At 35.4% G+C, this 20,006-nt stretch overlaps 1 protein-coding gene across 2 annotated transcripts in view; it reads left to right on the forward strand.

Annotated features, from left to right (window-relative positions):
* Nucleotides 1–20,006, forward strand: part of SPON1 (spondin 1) — a 190,534-nt gene that overhangs the window by 29,425 nt on the left and 141,103 nt on the right. For both annotated transcript variants that reach the window (XM_027651246.1, XM_027651245.1), the window contains exon 3: nucleotides 6,307–6,440. In XM_027651246.1, the coding sequence (XP_027507047.1) occupies nucleotides 6,307–6,440 (134 nt within the window). The remainder of the gene's footprint in view (nucleotides 1–6,306; nucleotides 6,441–20,006) is intronic.

A 20,006-nucleotide genomic window follows, 5' to 3' on the forward strand; every position in this document is an offset into this window, starting at 1 on the left:
CTTCACACAATTTACTTGTGCTGGCGTCCCTGATGCTGTGACTAATTTGTATGCTCTGACGCTTATGCCAGGCTACTCTCTTTGGCAAGAGCCAAGTGGTGCACTTTGAATCTTTGTGTGCCAAGGTGTGAAAAGCAAGTTCAGCCTTCAAAATAATCCCCTGTTTCTGGTGAATGTTGTTGGATAGTACTGGATGCATTAAGAAACCAGAATATTTGAAGGCATTTCAAAAGATGATACTATTTAAAAAGGTGTTGCCCTTTCCCTACTGGAACCTAGTGTTTGCAAACTGCTTTTTAAACTTGAAATGAGAGAATTTTCCTTATTCAAAGCAGCTGCTTCTTTAAGAAAGTTATCAATGGAACCCAATGAGATTTATAGCTCTGAGAATAATTACAGCCTTCTGTTCCTAATATAGTTTCTCTGTTAGAGATTATAAAAGTAATGTTATCTGGGAAAAGCTGGATTATCTGTCAAAAAACCTCCTAGTAATATAATCTGATAAAGTAGCTTGAATAAATTTGCCAAACTGTTTTCATAGGGATGTTAATGTTGAAGTCAAGGAGAAAACTTCATAGGAAATGAAGAGGAAGCTTTGGACCTGAAGTCCACTCTTAGTGACTACTTAGTTGAAAACTTTCTCAGTTCACAACAATCCATGTTCATTCATCTTTTGAGTTTCATGGGCAGCTTTTACTCAGCTGACCATTTTCAATTTACAAGCAAAAGCCTTCAGTGTAAGCTTTATAATTCAGCATGTTATAACGTTGATTAAGTTAAGTAAGAATAGTTCAAAAGTAAGAAAAATATGCAATATAACATTTTACATTTACTTAATGCTGTCAAATTACTTTTATCTGTTTCTGTCAATATACATTGTCTCTTTAATCTTTTTCATGCATATTGAATTAAGTGGAGAAGAAATAGCTGTTTTGTGCAGCTTTCCATAGTCAGTCTCAGGCAGGAAAGGCTGTTCAGAGTAAAAGCTGACAATGTGGTATCTTTAATGCAGTTCAGGTTCTTGTCTCATTGAACTGTTTTCTTCCTCCTTTAGTTTGAATTGCACCTTAGAACAACCCCTGCTACCTGCCCTACAGTAGATATAATACAGCTCTTGGGTTTGTTTAGACTGAAGAGCAACATGTAGCAGATTCTCAATAGCAAAAATTTTGGGGACATTTTAATGCATCAGATTACCATATAGGATTATCTGAGTAGTTTTTTTTCCTTTTGATCATCCAACACAGCCTTTTTTGCAATGAAAACACTATTTGGTGTCCAGCTGGACAGAATTAAAATATTTTTCTTTAGAACATCTCACACACAAACATTTGGTTTGGTGTTTGTTTTTATGTTTTGTTGTGGGTTTGGGGGTTTGTTTTGGTTTGGTTTTTTTTTTATTTTATTTCTTGGAAGATGATTTATAAATCCTTTGTTTTTTCCTCTTCTTTCCCTAATGTACTTCAAAGGATTGATCTTAGTGCCTAGCATCATACTTTGTGGAACTGGAAGGGTCCTTTTTTCTCCCCTCTCTCTTCCCCCATGCTTCCTACTACCTTGTGACTGGGAGGAAAAACAAACAGTACATTGATAGGTAGATTGAGAAGCATAGAAATGGTGCTGATGCTGCTTTCACAGAAATATCATCTAGTGCATCTCATCTTTACTTGATAAAGTCTGTTCTCAGGTAATGATTGCAGAACTAAATTTGATTTTTTCATTGCAACATTGTGGGACATCTACATAAAGTTTGTTCTAGAAGATACCAGAATGTACTGATAATCTTAAAGTGTATGCTAGCAAAGTCCCACTTCTGATTCTTCTCATTCTGAGCACAGACTCTGAAGGAAATAATGTGTCCTTTAGTCACAGAATATGGTTATGTGAAGCGTATCTTTGAGGTAAGTTTTTTAAACTGACCTTGTACATCATTAATTTTATGTTCCATATAATAAGCTCTGTTCTAGATTAATCCCTAAAGGCCAAATATTATTCCTGTTATGTAGACCCAATGTTCTTTTTGTAATTGGAAAGTTTCCTCAAGGAGAAGACAGTTTTGTAACGTTCTGGAAGTCACACTTTATGTTAGCTCTTCCAAAGAAGAAAACTGACAAAGTCGCTTATCTTGTGAACTTTGGGTCGTGTTCTTTCTTTATTTTTTTAAAATTCAGTTGTTCCAGTAGAATGCAGCTGTTTCAGTGGGTGGAAAGTGATGATGTGTCCACAGAACAAGAAATGGTGCTGAAGATCCTAGTCAGTTGTTTTAACTAAGGAAGTGGACACAAGCCAGTAGAGGATTTATGTAACTTCATCTCCTTTTGTACTTGATACTAATCCCTTTCTTTGTGATGTATATAGTATTTTGAATTTTTATTTTTTTTTTGAATACTGATATAAATTCAGTGTTACAGAGGTTAACTGCCCAGTTTATTTGACTAACAGTTTATAGAAATCAGAAACAGATTGCAAGCTCTTTCACTCAGCATGAAATGTTCCAATTCTGAGAAAACCACTTGTTCCTCTGTTTAACAACTAAGCAGTTATCCAGTCCTGCTTTTCAGGAACACCCAAAACTTATCCTCAACCTCATCGATGTTTGGAATATGTAAAGAATGCAAGACTGAGCCTGGAGCTGGTAAATTTTCCCTTGTAGTATCCTTACTTTTGTGTTTGCAGATTTACCCAAGTTCAGCCATATTTTACTCACTGTAATATTCGTTCAGCTCCTGGTTAACTCCAGCGATCTTACTCAGGATTTACACTGGTTTCCCTGAAGGACTGAATTGGTCCAATAGTACTACAATCATAATGGGCAAAAAAGCCCTCCACAAGAAAAACTAGATAGAATGTTAAAACCTAATGTCATTGCATTTGTGCATTTGAAAGAGTGAGTAACGTAGAGATCCCACCCTCTGAGGCCTCACATTCTTTGGCCAAGTGTTTATTTTTTGTTTCTAGGATTTATGTCCAACATGTGGTTAATTTGCTTGCCCATTCCTGAAAATGTAAGGCTTCCCTTTACAGATAACCTGGGTTTTAAAAGCTATAATTTTGCAAATGCTACACTTTAATCTGTGTGCCTTTCCCCTGCCAATTCTTTCCTTCACGCCTGTGGTCTGACTTGATTCCAAAAGAAAAATCAGGATTGTATTATGTATCTCTTTTTCCCCCTACAGTTGGCCAGGATACTATTGCTTTTCTCCTATGTTGCATGTGAGTGGAATAATAGCATCCACCACCCTAAAATGTCATGTTGCTTGTTAATCCTGCTGTATCAATCAGGAACCCTTTCTTATTGCTCCTAAGAATTTTTGTAAAGAATTGAACCTCCATGGATATGGAAAAAACACAAAAATCATCTTTTTAGCAAATGCATTTGAGATAGTTTTATATTTATATGAAATCCTAGAATCTGGACAATTCTCAGTTTTCTACTGTATCATAAAATAACTTTAATAATCTCAAATCAACTGATGTTTGAACCTTTCCAACTAATTTAGGAGTTGTACTGTATTCTGTCAACACTACGAGTCTTTATTAAGAAAGCTTCAGTTTAATTTTCCTTCAAAGGAACACTTTATGGAAGACATTATTTTATGGTCAGGTTTTTCCAGTAGACACTTATTGCATAAGTCTTCTGCTTTGATGGTTAGTGATGCAGGAAATCGTGATGTAGCCTTGAGGCTCAGCCATTTCCTGTTCTCCCAGGATTGTGTTCTAAAATGCAACCAGAACTTTTAAATTATTTCATTATAGGCATCTGTATTCCTTGAGAAAATTCTTTACTTGCTAAGTGGCAGGAATTAGGTAGAGAAAGAAGTACAAAATATGTCTACATTTCCATGTTCATTTGTTGCAGCTGGAAAGGGGCATGGATGTGCTCCAACATACTGACTATCTAGAATTCAAACAAGTATTTCAGGTTCTGCTTTTGCAGTAGTCATAAATTTTACTTGTAATAACTACTCACAGTTGTTACTACTCCTTGCAATTCCTTCCTTAAGTATTAGTTGTTGGATTTGGTTTTGGTGTTCCTTGTGATTCCATTAATTGTTCGGAGGGGAAAGCAGAACTGGTTCACCTGGAGATAAGAATTTACTTAACATGCAAATGCATCATGGATGAGTCTACAATGATGACTGCTGGATGAATGATCTTCAGTGATATAAGAGTAGCTAAGTTCTCACTAACTGAAGGCAGCAACTCTGTACTCAGGAGAGCAGGAGTTCGTTTCAGTTGGGCTTCTCAAGAAACATTCAGAGCTAAACTAGGTTTGGAAAATTTTCATTGGTCATTGTTGAATAGCTTGTATCTGATCAATCGTGTTTATACATAATTGTAATTATCTAATCTTGGCCTGAATTGAACATATTTTAAAAATTTTTTAGAGAGAATGTGAGTTATACTACAGCAGCATTTTTCATCTGATAAGAGTATATGGAGCTAGTGTAACTTGTACAGTAATTTGCAATATTTCTGCTTTTCTAGAAAAACTGTTCCTTTTAAGAATTGTCTGATGACCTTCTAAGAACCTTTTCAATGGGAATTATCACACTTTTGTAAAATGTGTAGTAGTATTTTATTGTGTATGAGGTGGTATAAAATCACCCATTCTTCTCTCAGAGATTCCGCCAAAATTGGGTTTTGAATGAGAATGAATTACTCTGAGATATGGATAAAAGGTCAATTGATATAGTCCTGAAATAGTTGAGGCAACCTTTCTGAGAGATAAGTAGACAGTTTTATTTCTTTATTTTACTGTTGCAGGAATAAGGCAGACAGAATAAATACAGTTGATGGCCGAGAGAGAATTGTAGATTCGGGATTTCTTGATGCTCAAGTTATAAATGCATTTCATTGTATCCAGTGGAAGTACAAACTGTGCAGTCAATTTAAGCCTACACTAGATCCCATGCTTCCCACAGCTTCATGTTAATTAAACTCCAGCAAATGTGCACGTTGTGTTTGGTTACACAGATTCTACGAAGCGTTAAAAAACTTGAAGAATATTAATGGCTTAAAATTTAAAACTCATTAACTGCTGCCCTATTGACCAGCTAAATAGAGTTTCTCAGCACTCCTCTGGACCACTGCTGCTTCTTTCTGCCATGGAAATATAGAAATGGTTGTTGGCTTAGCTAAAGATGTTTGGGTCTGCTGGTAGTATCATTGGGTAAGAAAGAGCATGCCTGCTCACTAAAGCAAATCTGGTGCAACTATAGATAGTGTCACTTTTTTAGAATGTAAAGTAGTGGTTTTTTGTCCAAATGCTAGTTTAAACTTATGCTTACTGCCAGAAGATTTTAATTTTTTTAAATTGTTATTCGGTAGAAGTGTGTGTGAGTGTGTGTTATTAGAACCAGAATTCTGTAAAAGCAGCTTCAGAGTTGAATCATGTTATAAATTGATAAATACAGCTTCTTTCTCAAAATGGTGGTTCACTACCTGAATCTTGACCCAATGCACTGTGAACTGCAGCTTCATCGAATGAAAGGGGACCACTGAGCAAGCTCGAAGAGACATTTTGCAATATCACAGCATTGCCTGTTTCCAAAGAAAACTTAGCAGTTTCTGATGAAACTTCTTTGAGACAGCTTAAAGTACAACTCATGAAGCACATATTTACTGAGAAAGCTATTTTGTCGTGACACCTTTGAGTAAAATCCTTAGAACACCAGTTCCAAATCAACCTCTCTGGTTTCTGACTTACACCACTTAAACTTTTCTGTTGAACATCAATCAGTCAAAAAAGCAAAAGTGTTGGCAGTTTGGGCTAAAAAATGGACTCTGAGTTACAAATGATTGTGATCCACATATTGCATCTTTTGACCTGGACAGTCTTTTGATACCTTAAGAATAGTATTGTTTAAATAAATGTTAGTTTAAAATACAAGCAAAGAATAAATGAACTGAAACACCTTCTTCTCTACCATGATCAATCTGTCCTAACCAGTTGATTGCCATAGGATTAAAAAAGAAAATCTTGAAATTATGAATATTTTATTATTTTTAATTTATTAATATTTATCAACATGAAAAGTTATTTGCAGCCATGCTCAGAAAGGTCTGGATTTTCTTTACTTTGAACTGAATTATTGTTCTGCCTTTATTTTGTGAGGCTTTTTTTTTTTCAATTCAGGGAGCAATCTGCATGTTATAAATAAATTTAGTGAAGTACTGCTGAGCTAAGCAGAGAGTATTATAAATATTCCACTTGAAGAAAACATGAACTGACAAAACATGCTCAAGACACATTGGCTATGTATGTCCTTATCTTTTCACATTCTTCTTTTGAAATTTCCCTAGATCATAGATGAAGAAGAAACCCAGTTCATGAGCAATTGTCCTGTTGCTGTGACTGAGAGCACACCTCGGAGGAGGACACGCATTCAGGTGTTTTGGACGGCTCCTCCTACAGGGACAGGCTGTGTGATTCTAAAGTAAGTATTTTAAGGCATGTTAAACTAACAATTAAAATAAAAATCAGTTAATAAGTCTAATATTTATTGGATTGAAAACTAATGGAGTTCTTAAATTCTTTTTTCTCCTTCACGCACTTGATCGAGTTTAGTTGTACTTGCACAGTGAGTGTTAGCAATTTAAAGCCTAAATGTTCAGAAGTTACTCCAAGCCTTCAGTAAGCATTGAATCAGAAACCCTAATTGAACTTGTTAGGCTCTCAGCCATTCTTTTCACAGAAGAATCAAAAAAAATCTTAATTTTTAAGATCAAAATTGCATCCATCTGGCTGAAACTCGGGTAGAAAAACACTATTTGGTTTTTTGAGATGAAAAATAGGCACATTCTGTAGAGTCAGGATTTTTTGAATGGACCTTTATCAGTAAAAACAGATCTATTTTTAGAGGTTAATGCTTTCATTTTGGAGCTATTGATGATTTACTGATGGTTTAGTACACACTAGCAGGTGTATTCATGCTTTTTAAGCAATAGACATAGGTAATACCAGGTAGGTGCACTTTGCTTTAAGTGCATTCATTTGTCTGTAGAACTACGAAGGGTACCAGAGAAACATTGTCCTGTCTCTTAAGACTTTACTTGCTGTATTTAATAGGACAGATTGGTCAAATATGCATGGACAATTGAGATTTCTTTGCTTGCTTTGAATCTGTGTCTGGGAGAAACTTTTGAAATTGCCAAGATTTGCCCTGCAGCAGACCAAAGAATTTCAAAGAGCCTTATCAGGACTGGGGATGCCTTTAGTGACACAAAACACGTTTAGGCTTTTAAGGAAGTGCTATCACAAAGGTTCTGCTGAAGATAGTCCAGAGCATTCAGAAAAATGTGTTATTAAAATTGCAATTGATTTCTGAACAGGCTGTGAAGTTGCCACCAGCAAAAATAGTCCATGACTGCTTTCCTCTCTCCCTGTACTTCACTTCTCTGCTGATGGGCACAAGAGATAGACACCCTCCTCTTCCACATCTGTGAGGGTGATCTAGTCCCAGGTCTTACACTGGCTATGGAACAGTCTCAAATCTTTTGCAGTTCTACTTGCTGCCTCTCGGTTTCAGTAAAATAATCTTGTTTAAAAATCACCTGGTTTAATGTGTACTAAAGCAGTTCAAGAATACACTTGCAGCCTTTTCTTAAGCTCAGCACAGGCAAGTTTACATCAGGCTGCAGTAAAACTGTGAAACCTGCTGCTTGCTGCATGGTGAGACAAGTTGTGTTATAAGTTTGTAGATGGAATTTTTAAGAGTCCCTTTGGCAATCAAGAAGTGTTGTTAAGCTGTTTATCAGTAAAGCTCCTTGGTCTTCCCCTCAGGACTGCCCCCCTCTTAGCTGCATAACAAATGTTGCTTGAGGCACTTTACTACTTAAGTAAAGTAATAAAAAGGTGATGATGTTCTATAAAGCCTTTAAAAGAGACAAGATTTAAACTTTAATCCAGTAATGATATGCAACAACGCAAATTGATGGATTTTGTTTTTCCCCGTTATTGTCCTAAGTAGAATTACCATTACCAAAATAAATTAACACAGACCTATACTTTTCTCACTGAACTGAAACACCTGTGGCTGAAGTTGGTTCAGGGGCCTCCCTGGGTCTTGAATGCAGTGAAGTGCCACCAACTGCAGGATCTGGATTAGTGTTTCTTCTCTCTCCCATCTGCTAGTCAGGACATGGTGGATGTTCAACACTCTGACCTTTTTCTGTGCAGTATTTGCATTCTTGCAGAAAAGTCAAGAGAGGCTCCAAAACACAGTTCTGATGTTCTACACGTGAAAGTAAAAATTGCTACTGCCTCAAGGGATGCACAGAATAACTCAGTGCCTTACAATCTTCTCAGACTGCTGGCAATCCATCAGCAGTGCCAACAAAACACTGAAGTACCAATATAGAGTTAGATTAGCTTACTGGCACTGGTTCCCATAATCTGTTTGGGAAGCTAAAAGAACATCTTGGAAATTTAGGTTGATGGGGAAAGGAGAATTTTGGCGTTATGACCACTTACTTACAGATTGTCGTGGGCACCTTTGGTGACTATGAGCTGCTGAAAAGTGGAAGGAACTTTGCAGTAAAAATTATGTGAAAAATAGAAGCTTCCTCCCAATGATTGCTTTATTGACCTTAGAGGATAAATAATGACTTTATTCCAGAGGACAGTTCAAAGAAAAAATGAAGCAGTGACCATTACTAAGAGCTGCTGATGCCAGAAATGAACATCATAATGTGGTATTTGTTGGTGCTGCAGTGCAGTCCTCTGTGGCACCTATGTAGCAATCACTGATGGGGTTTTGACACTAACAACATTTACATTTTCTCTTTTGTATGTAAAGCTTTGGTGGCATCTGAATTAGAGTTTGCATTCAGCATTCTTTATAAACCTTCTTTGTGGTCAGCTCCCATAAAATAGCATGGACATGCTGGATGCAATTTTCATAATTATTCTACATGATAAAAAAAAAAGTCCAAAAGCAGTTATTGTTTTAAATAGTTAAGTCCAAACTCACCATGGAAAAACTCTGAAACCTTGAACTTTAGAGGAAACAAACCCTCTGTATTTTTCTTTCTTCTATATGTGATGGATGTGCAATTTTTTTTTTTATTACTATCAACACATATCTATTTCAATCCTTGGATACTATGATACTTTTGTTTTAGAATTTCCTAAACAGAATGGCAACATTTTGAAGCCTGTTCTGAGTCATAAGAATATACTTTTTCACTATATCCTTTTCTACTGACTTCAATACGTAGAAAAGTTAAATGTAGTCACAAGTTAAAAGTAGTTGACCTATAAAAACTTATTACAGTTTTTGTGCCAAATAATGGGTGTTTTCTAGATTTATAGTAGTATAATTAAGGATAGAGTCTTCCAGGAAGCTTTTCCTGGACCAGTACTGAGGTCTGGGAACAGCTATTTTTCTGCAATTCGTGAAGTCTGATACCTTTGATAGCAACACTTGACTGCTCAGATTTGGCTAGTAGTCTTCCCAGTGCTTCCCAGGCATATAGTGCATGTCATCAGTTTTTGGCTGTGACAAGCATAAAATAACACAGAGAAATGGTAATCTGTACTTCTAGAGTTCAGTAAGAGATGCTAAATCATTTGGCATGAGCACATGTGTGTGTAATCCTACCTTTCTGGGTGACTGCAAGAAACAAAGTTTAGGAGAATAAGCGTATTTGAATTTGACTTATTGTCACTACCTTGCTTTCTAAGACATCTCTTTCTGTGTGGAGACTCAGAATTGGGAGGAAAAAAAAAAAAGAAGGAAATGGATTAACATGTGATGTTGGACTGTAATTGCTTAGTTAAGAATAATTCATTCATTCTCTTCGTTGCCAATAAGTGAGGACAGTGAAAATACCCTGAAGGTACAAATCCTTCCAGACTCTGCTGAACCTGCCAGTACCATCTGTGCTCCCAGGGTGCAAACAGTGTCTGAGGCTCCATTTATCCACACACTTAAGCCTAGGCTTGAGTTGCACCGAAGACACAAGATAAAAGACTTTGCTTATATGTTACAAGCTGCTTGGGAGACCCTCAAGCTTTAAGCCCTCTTTCCACTCGCCTGAGGTATGGTCAGAACACTGTGCAGCTAAATCCAATTACAGGAAGGTACACAGACACTCCAGCACAGTGGTTCTTAAAAAAATGATTTCTGCAGATGGATGGACTAGAGAAACATCCTATTGCTTTGGGGAGGGCCCCAGACTCTGCAAGACAATTTTAAGCAACTCGATTTGGAGAATGACCTAATGGAAATAGAATTCATTGTCATCTGTCAGACAGCACAGTCAACCCCATCACAGTGCTGGGTACTTGAATAGAAAGTTTTGCTGTGTGGGATGAAGTTATTAAAGATAAATCAACAGAATGCACTTGGATCATACTTGGCAATAAGGATTCACTTGGCTGCCTCAGCATCTGTGCAAGCTGCAGAAGCTGCCCAAGTATCAGCATGAGCAGGAAAGTGCTTATAACTATATCTTTCTTGCTTCTCTGGCTAAGGTTATCTATTTCAACCCTTCCAAGCTGTCATGCTGTGCTCAGTCTACTTGTTTTCATGTTCACAGGGCAACATTCATCTATCCCTGTTTTCTTTCCCTTGTTTCTTGCGATTGCCATGTGTCAGTATGGGAGGACCAGGTCATTTCCTTCATCCTCTGATAAAAGTTTCTGTTCTAAAGCTTATTCGCTAGATTTCTGAGCTCTTCAGAATGCCTTTTCTTTCTAGAATGTTTGAAAACCTGCTGCTAAAACTTTCTTGGGAGGTGTTGGTGTTTATTTTTGTGATGTGACATTTATATAAAAAATAATTACAATAGAGCAATGGCAGGGCTTAGTGGTATTTGTAACATCACATGGAAGTAGAGAAATTTTCAGGGCTTTGAACTCTCTCTTGATCAACCTGTTTTCGTATTTTGTTTAAATGAATGAAAACTTTTTTAACTTTTAACACCCCCCTTCTCTTTTTCTGCATGTAGACTGTTAAGCTTGGTTTAGCATATTCTACTTTTCATGAAATGTAGAGCAGTACACATGCATCATTTTTATCCAACAGCTAATATTCAGAGACTGCTTAATTCTGTAAAAAGCAAAACAACTACTGGAGATTTATCTTGTTTAACAAGAAAAGTTGTAAATATTGATTTTGAATAGTGATTTACATCATTGACAAAAAAAAAAGACAAATGTTTATCGAAAGTTTCTTAGCAGTGATGAAGGATAACTTCTTTTAGATCACTTTGAGCCCCAGGTTTCTAGAATTGACTGGTTAGTTGTATTCCTCAAGATAGTGTCTTAGTTAAGTGTGGTACTGAACAGGTGGGTAAAGGTCTGACCCCTGTCATTGATGGGAAATACAGAATAAACAGTTTTCTGAAAGTCCTTTAGAATTCTGTAATATAGTACAAGAGTGAAGAAAATTTTGTAAATTGTCTTAGCTTGTTATATGTTAAAATTTCTTGGTAGGGAGAATCTTGTTAATATCCAAATTGAGTAAATCTGTCAGCTGGTGTAGATCTCATGAAGAGTCAAGTACTGAGAGATGGTAATTATCTTTTCCTCCTTTAGCATTTGGTGATTTTTACTGAGTCAGAGATTAATTGTTAAATGTGATAAAGGATGGCCACATGCAGATAAGTTATATTCAATTTACCATTTAGAAGAGAAAGCACAGTTCTCTAATTGGCTCATGGAATAATCGAGTTCTCAGGCAACTCATGTATCTTGTATGGTAAATGTAGCAAAAGTTCTTGCTGATGAGTTATTTATTTTTGTTATCCATATTATGTTTATATAAACAAATTAAAGTCTGGTATCTGTAAATAGTACATTACCATTACTACTTGCAGAAATCCACTGTATTCATCATAGTGTCTCTACTGTTTGATTCTGGAAATGTGTTCTGAGCCATCTCTGGGGAAATGTTTTATAATTTTTGAAGAAAAGTGTGGAACTTATAGTTTTTCTGAATGTGTCATTATCTTCATGATTTTAATTACATTAGGTCTTGTTTGTATGTAATCAGAGAGTAGGGGAATTTTAAAGAATTGCCATCTTCTGAAGAAAAACTATGATATATTTAGTGTATATAAAATATGTATTGGCAAAATCTTTTAGAGCTGTGTTACACTAGCAAGGCTGTCATCCCTATGGGGACAACTTCAGTTCTAATCCATGGGTCACCTTGGATATAACACTCAGGTTCCAATCTCAGTGTGGATTTTGACAGTCCTCTTGCTCTCAAGCTTCAAAGCTCTGAGGGCGAACAAACTCCAGTAAGAGTTTTTGAATATGTACTTTTTGATTTCTTATAACTTCAAGCATTATCTTCATTCAGGTCACCTGGCACGTCACTCTGAGTAAACAATATGCTCAAATGTGTTGTTGGAGAGACTAAAAGAAGAAACAAATGTCATAAACCCCCATGAGTTCCTAACTACATATATATCCTGGTACTGTCTTGTTATGCAGCCAAATCTCTTCTTTATACTCCAAACTCATGATGACATCCTTGGTCCAGAAAAGCACAAAGTATCTGGGCAAAACCCAAAAACCACAAGCTCCGTGGTGTGTAATTTAATATATGACCAACTCCCTAACACTGCAGTAAGGGGAGTGTTTATCAGAAATGCTAAATTGAGATGGTCAGAATAAAAACACGCTTCAGAATGAATCTCTCTTACTGAAAGTGTTGATATTATGGTTCTCACAAAACCAGTGTTGCACAAATTTACTCCTAAGAGAAAGAAGTTCCAGTGGTCAGTGAGCTTCAGGGTGGATCTGCATCAGTCAGACTGCTTTACAAGGGTGGAAGCTACAGTGCATCTGAAACTGTTGCCAGTCATATAAAAGCAACATCTGATAGATGATCATAGAGTTGAACTTAAACAAAAAAAAATAAATAAGGAAAGAGAATGATGTACATTTACAGCTGAAAATTTTGTGTGCTACTTTTCATGCTTGTCCTAAATCCCTCATCAGTATCTGTGACCTGGCAGAGGGAGAAGTTGGACATGGTAATAAGTTGTTCAGTTTATTAGACTAAGGTGATTAAGCAACATAAGGAGATTCTTTTGTCCTCTCTGATGCTTTCACTACTAAAATATCTTTTTTTTTTTTTTCTAGGCCATACTTACCCCAATGAGTACAACTTTTCTTGATTTTTTCGGTTACTAACCTGATCAAAATGTATCTCAAGTCTTTTTCCATATGCTTATTTGAGTGTTTCTTTAAATGCTTTACACGGAATGCATTCATTAAACGCATCCTATTTGTTACAAAACATGTGAAATATGATGATCTTACATACTCCTTTAGGATTCCTAAATACTTGTGGGTTGTACTTCTTGAAGGGGATTCATATATTTATACTTACTGAAAAATCACACTGTTGTGAAGCAGATGAGCAGTAGGTCATATAGTTGAAGAGCTATGAGGAGTTTTCTGTAAAACTATGCCTCTAATAATTCAAAGTGTAGAAACTAACAATAACAAAAAAACTTCTTTTTGAACTGGATGTTAAATTTGTTATTCAGTCTTTTCCATTTATCCTTTCAGTCTTCCTGTGCAGTTGCCCAAATAATTCATGTCAACAATTTTAACCTGACTGTTCATTAGAATACTAACAGTGGAGCAATTGAGCACAGTTGTAAAACATTTACCAGCAGCTTTCCATTATGACTAAACACAATGGCCAAGGAAAAACAGAGAACAATCTGCCTTCCTTACCTGCAAGAACAATCTGTTTATGGAACAATAGAAGATAACAGTTCTCATATTATAAATAGCTGTATTGATTTTTTCCCAGTAGAATTAATGAGGCTTCTGCATGCAGAGGAATTATCACAGTTTCTGTATTAATAGTTTCAAAAAAAAAATCTTCCATTTAACTACCACACTACAGCAGCAGTAGTTGCTGAACATTTTTTGACAGAGGCAATAGTAGTATAGCTTAATATTTCATGGTGCATAGCTTAAATAAAATATTGTATATAGACACTTTATATTTCTACATGAGATAGCAAACTAAGATGTCTCTATGCATCCTAACAGTCCACACAACAAATACAACTTTTGACGTATAGAAAATGTACAATTTTCCATATATGATTCTTTTTGTGTTCTTTCATTTTTCCCCATTCTTCACTTTTAGGAGCTGTAATAGAAATGTGCACAGCTTTAAATGTCTAGGGACATAGATTAGAAATGAGTAGATTTGGGTCCATTCCTGTCCTTCACACTGGGTTATTATATACAGCTCAACTCATTTTTCAATGCCTCTCTTTTCTCAAAAGCAACCAGAGGCCAGTGACTCTTTGTAAACCACTTCAAGATAGAAGAGCTTGTATGTTAACTTTGCAGTATTGAGGTTCCTGAAAAGTAATTTGAATGTTTGCTTCATTCAACTATTTAAAAAAAAACCAAACAAAAAACCCAAATAAGAAAAAAGTTTGTGAAACTAACTTACAGTCCTATATTTCATTTTATAGGTTAAATGCCTCCAGAGAGTTTACTTGTATTAGGAAGAAAGAATTACTTTCTGCCTTTCTACATAGCTTGTATATCTATAGCAGCTCTAATATTAGATGTAAAAAATGCATATTTGCATTTCAATGCATACAGTAGCAGCCCCCTGGATCTACTAACACATCTACATTTAAAACAAAAATCTGTTTCACTTTCATTTTCTCACTGATTTAATATTGTTTCTTTAACTTCACAGTGGGAGTACATGAATTTGGCAAGTGTTATAAATGGATTTTCTTGTAATTTTGTGTTCTTCTAAATAATCTTTTTTATGGCAGAATTAATATAGTAATCCTATAAAATCTAGTTAGATTCATTCATATGCTGTTTTGTTTGCAAAGGCTTAGTGTTGCGAAGCAGCTTAATGGTTTTGCTACTCAAAGATGGGTTTATTCCTTGAGGAGTGCAAAGCAACAGAAAAACAATGAGAATAAAGAGTAAGGAGAAGGGTGGTGATATCCTGTAGTGATAGGGGGAATGTAGTTATAGCCTTATTAGGAAAGATAATACTTTTAACTGTTTCACACAATACCTTGAAAATGCCTACGATAATTTCATATTTGAAAAAATAAAAATCAGTGTTATTGCACATTTTGTGGTAAATTGAAGTAACGTGCAGTTACTTTCATTGGCCCATATGATTTTTATTTGTCACAAATGTGTTTTTGTAAAACAAACTGTTTTGCAAAAAATAAAAAATTGTGCAGTGGGTTAGGAATTCAAGCTTAAGAAGAGTTCCAGCATGCTTTATGACAAGATGCTGGTATCAGTTCTCTTTTTGATCTTCATTGGGGTTTCTCCAGGCTTAATAGGGAAATACTTAAATAAAAATTAATTATTAAGGTTAACAGTAGGCACAAGTGCAGAACTGATCAGAAGTCACCTGTGTTCTAATTTGTTATTTTACAAAAATACACAGGATATTTAAAACTTTCATTTTTATTTCTTAACAATTATACATGCTAAATTTCTTGGTCCTTCTAGATTCTCAACGCTGTTCTAAGGATACTTGTGTGTTTAAATTGTGCACTTGAAATGAAGTAGATTTCTAGCATTTCTACTTTCTCATCCAAATCTTGAAGATACACAAGGAAGACAAAACAAGTGATGTTAGAAGGGACTTTAGGAGGATGTCCTATGACTGAGCTTCCCTGCCCACTATTCTGCTTAAAGGTGGAGCCTTGGCAGTGCCCATGAGGAATTGGTGCCAATCCTCACCTGTCATTGCTGCTGTTGTGCTAAAATGATTCCTCTAAAGCCCCTTATTCTACAAAGATGCTCTAACCCTCTTTTCAACCCATTCTTTCTTTTCTGTGGGCTACTCAACCCAGCTCCTTCAGTTTAGATGTCTGACTGTTCTCATAGCCTTGTCTGAACTTTATCCAAATGATCCATATCCTTGAATTGTGGTACCCAAAGCTGGGCATTGTAATCCGACAGATGCTTCACATAACTTCCACTGTAATGTTTAATAGTTTTTCTATGAGGGTAACATTTTCTTGTGTTCAACTTCTGATGAACTAGACTTTATCCTGCTATCAAATATTTCAATACTAATTTCAATTTTCCTTTCTTTGATCATATAATTACTCTTATATAAAAGTGGGACTTTGTGCCTAAGATTATTTAATTACAGCTTGATACTGTCTGCTGTCAGTTACTTGTTCTGTTTCATCATTCAAGCTATTAATGAAAATATTGATGTATGCATAATCATACTGAACTTGATACTCTTCAGTGAATTCCAGCTGAGCTCTAAATATAAGAAAAAGTAAATTAATTTGTTTTAAAAATATTAACATTTCTGTCTAAAAAGCCCTGCCATCTATTCCTGATGTAATAAATATGTGAGCATTTTAAGTAAAATTTTGAAAAAAGCTGCTAGTTGGAGGTATCTGTGTATTTACAAACCTAAATATATATATAGGAAAAATCAAGAAAATGGTTTTCAATAGTTTTCTTTATTGACAAAATTTACACTGAAGAAAGATAAATCCTCAATGAATTTTTGATTCTATTTGCATGTCCTAGAGGCAAATGCAAAAAAGGATTTAAGACATGTAAGGAGGGAAGTTCTCTGAAGTATCTTGTACTGATATCTGCTTTTGTCTGACATTTTGCTCTCAGTAAGTGGGGAAATGTAACAGTAAACTCTGTTTTCTTTCTGACTAAGTTTCTAGTAGAGTCTGTATTTTCATAAATTTCAAGCAGTGGGATAGAAAAAGAAAAGACAACTCTGTAATTTTCCTGTTGTTTGTTGTTTGTAAATGAAAATCATTGTTAATTTAGGAGCCTGACAGCTGTAGAACATTTGCCATTCGGCAGCAGCTGTCAGTAGCACTCCAGTTTATTTTACAAACAGATGCTTAATTTGACTTCGAGACCATTGTCAATTTTTGAGGGGAAACAAAGAGAGAAAAGGAACAGAAATAATAATGATAGCCATAATTTTATTTCCTTTCATATACATGACATCAGAAGCATTGACATTTTTTATTACTGAATATTATAAATCAGTTTTTTTAGAACTGCATGAACTGGAAATATGGTAACATCTTCAGGAACTGATTTGTCTTCTGTCAGAAGCTGAAGGTGTTATTTTAACATAATATGATACCTTTTTAAAACACGTATTTTATCCATGAATCAAAATGTCATACTATTCATGGGGTTTACAGAGAAAGGTATTTTTGTCTCTATATTAAAACCAGGACACCAGTTGGTGCCCACTGTCATACAAACATAATGTTGTTTACTGTGGTATGGGAGTATTCTCATTTCAGATCAATGAATGGAAAGGGCAAATTGAGTACAGTGATGATGAAAGGAGGTAATTAAAAAATAACTAAGTAGCGTAATATGGTTAACTTCTAGTTAAAATTTTTAATTTTTTTTCTTAAATTAATAGTTTAATTATTTTATTCACTATGTACCCAGGGACTAGGAGGTTTCACTAAGAAATACTGTGAGAATATCTTGTCAAGATCCTTCATTATTCAAAATGTCTATTGACCTAGACAAAGGAATGGACCTTAGCAGTGAATGGTCTTAATCCTACAACACTTTGGCAATTCTTAGATGTTGCAAAGTCTAGTTTAAATTAGTCATAAATGTGGCTCAACTTGCTGGTCATTTGCTCCTTCATAATACAGTCTGTTCAGGTATTTCACATTTGTATTCTATGAAGGTACATAAGTTAAAATAAAAAAGCTATATGAGATGGGCCATTTTGTATGAAATTTTCGATATTAGCAACATTTTTCTAGCATGTTGATGTAAATATTTGCTGAAGTGTCTTCATGCCCACAGAAATCTAGAACAGCTCTGCAGAGCACATTTTACTGTTAAAATTGCAGGCACAGCTATATTATATAATGAAAGGCCACTGGCTGAATTAACAATGGGTTGGATTCTGACCATCTCTACTTATATTGAATAGTATTTCAATTCTCAAGCAAATTTACATTTATTAGCCGGAGATTCTCTAAGAGTGACACATAATATCAACAAAGCTCTCAGAACCTGAACACTGTATTTATCTTCATTCTTTGCTTCATGTGAAACACCACAAAATCAATTATGACTTGTTTCCTTAAAGGAGCATCTCTTTGTATTATCGCAGTTTTTTAGAAATTATGACAGGTAAAAAACAACTAGAAAAGGAATTTTGCTTTGTATAAACTGACTGTGGAATTGATATTGTCTTTCTAGTTACCTGGTTTGACAAGTCTTTCTCACTACCTGGACTGACAGTTTTTTAAGGCAGTTTTGAAAGGATTGAAATACTAAATTCAACCAAGAATTGGGTGGACCATTCCTTTCTTTTCCTTACAGTAATTAGGTACCCAATTTTTCTATCATTTCTACTTCATTAGACATGCATTAAGTGTCTTTGCTACCTGAACAGCAGCAGCCTGAACGCTTTTTGAGCCACTTTCCCAAAGAAATGGATTTGTTGCTCCATCAGTTCACTGCACCAGCAGAATGTAGTTTAAAGTCTTGCAATGCACCAGAAAGCACACTTGATTTCTTTAATGGTTTCTGGATTTTCATTTACTGCAAAAAGGACAATCTTACAGGCTGTGTAAGGGGCTTGTGTCTAGGAGGGAATCAGCTCTGTTCATTAGGGGCATAATGAGCTTGATACTCTCTCACTATATGTGGCCTCATGATACCCTTAATATGTACACACTCATTTAAGTTTTACAGATTACCTATAGTGTCTTCCCATAGATTTGTCTGAAAATGGAATATACACTCATTTTAGACATAGAAAAATGGGTGTGCTCTCTTATGGCATGATTGCCTTGCAGATGTTTGTTGAAGTACATATATGAGATAAGAAACTCATATAGAAAATAAAAAATGTTCCACACTGCAAAGTTGACGTCATATATCGAGGTACCACCATTTCATGATTGTTCATAAAGAAATAGTCTTGTTCATCAGATTTAATTTACATAAAATTCTAATGAACAGCCATTTATCTAAGTTCTCTGAATTAATCATGGCCAAAACATTGTCTGAAGTATAGTGAGGAAACACAAGTAGCTCATCATTCTTTCCATTTTTACTGCATTTCTGCCATGCACATTTCTACTTACAAAGTACTAACTTCATTCAGGCGAGTAAAATAAAACTAAGCTCATAAAGAGGAGACAAATTTGACAGATACTTGGATATGTGTTGTTTGCATTGTCTTTTTCAGTAAGGCACTTGGCTCAGTGAGGATACAGTTTTAAGTGCTGTCCTTATAATTTTCTAGTTTTCCAGTGGCTACTCACGCATCAGAAGAAATTCAGGCTATGATCCTCTTCTGATAAAGTGAAACTGAAGCTGAGAATTGATTTCAGAGGGTCAGTCAGGTCCTATTAGAGTGTTATCTCACAATCATCAGCAGCATAAAGTTGCAGGACACATCTAAGTTTTCAAAGCACCCTTAACATCAGTGTATCTGATAATTGTATGTTTTTAATTTTCAAAGTATGTAATGTTTTTCCATCTCTTTTTCTATGTGAATGTTTGGTGAGAACAAATGACTCCCTGCTATAATAAACAGGTGACATAGGTATACCTTATGGTTTTGTCTTGAAGATCAGATTTGTTTTCCTTGTTGCTTCAGTTTTGAAATCTAAGCCAACTATTGGAAAAGTTTAAATTGCACTGTTTGGGTGTCAATCTCAAAAATGTAATGAATTTATCTATTTCCCATACAGATATCTGAAGGAGCATCCCTGCTTGTCTCCACAATGTCTGAACCCTTGCCCTATTTCCTCCTGCATCTCTAATCACACTTGGTGTATCTCAATTATCCACATTAAAACATCTCCCTCTTGGAGTTTCTAATGAATTTAAGAATCTAATTAGCTGCACTTTTGTTCCAAATAAAACTTGATAGGACTGAATTCCAATTCCTAGTCTATGCCTGTTTCTCAAAGGTGCTAATATGAAGGGTAATTTATCATCCTAATCCCTTTCATTACTACTTACCACTGTTGACAAT

Source organism: Corapipo altera, unplaced genomic scaffold, assembly GCF_003945725.1.
Source record: "Corapipo altera isolate COAL_440 unplaced genomic scaffold, ASM394572v1 78, whole genome shotgun sequence".
NCBI lineage: Eukaryota > Metazoa > Chordata > Aves > Passeriformes > Pipridae > Corapipo > Corapipo altera.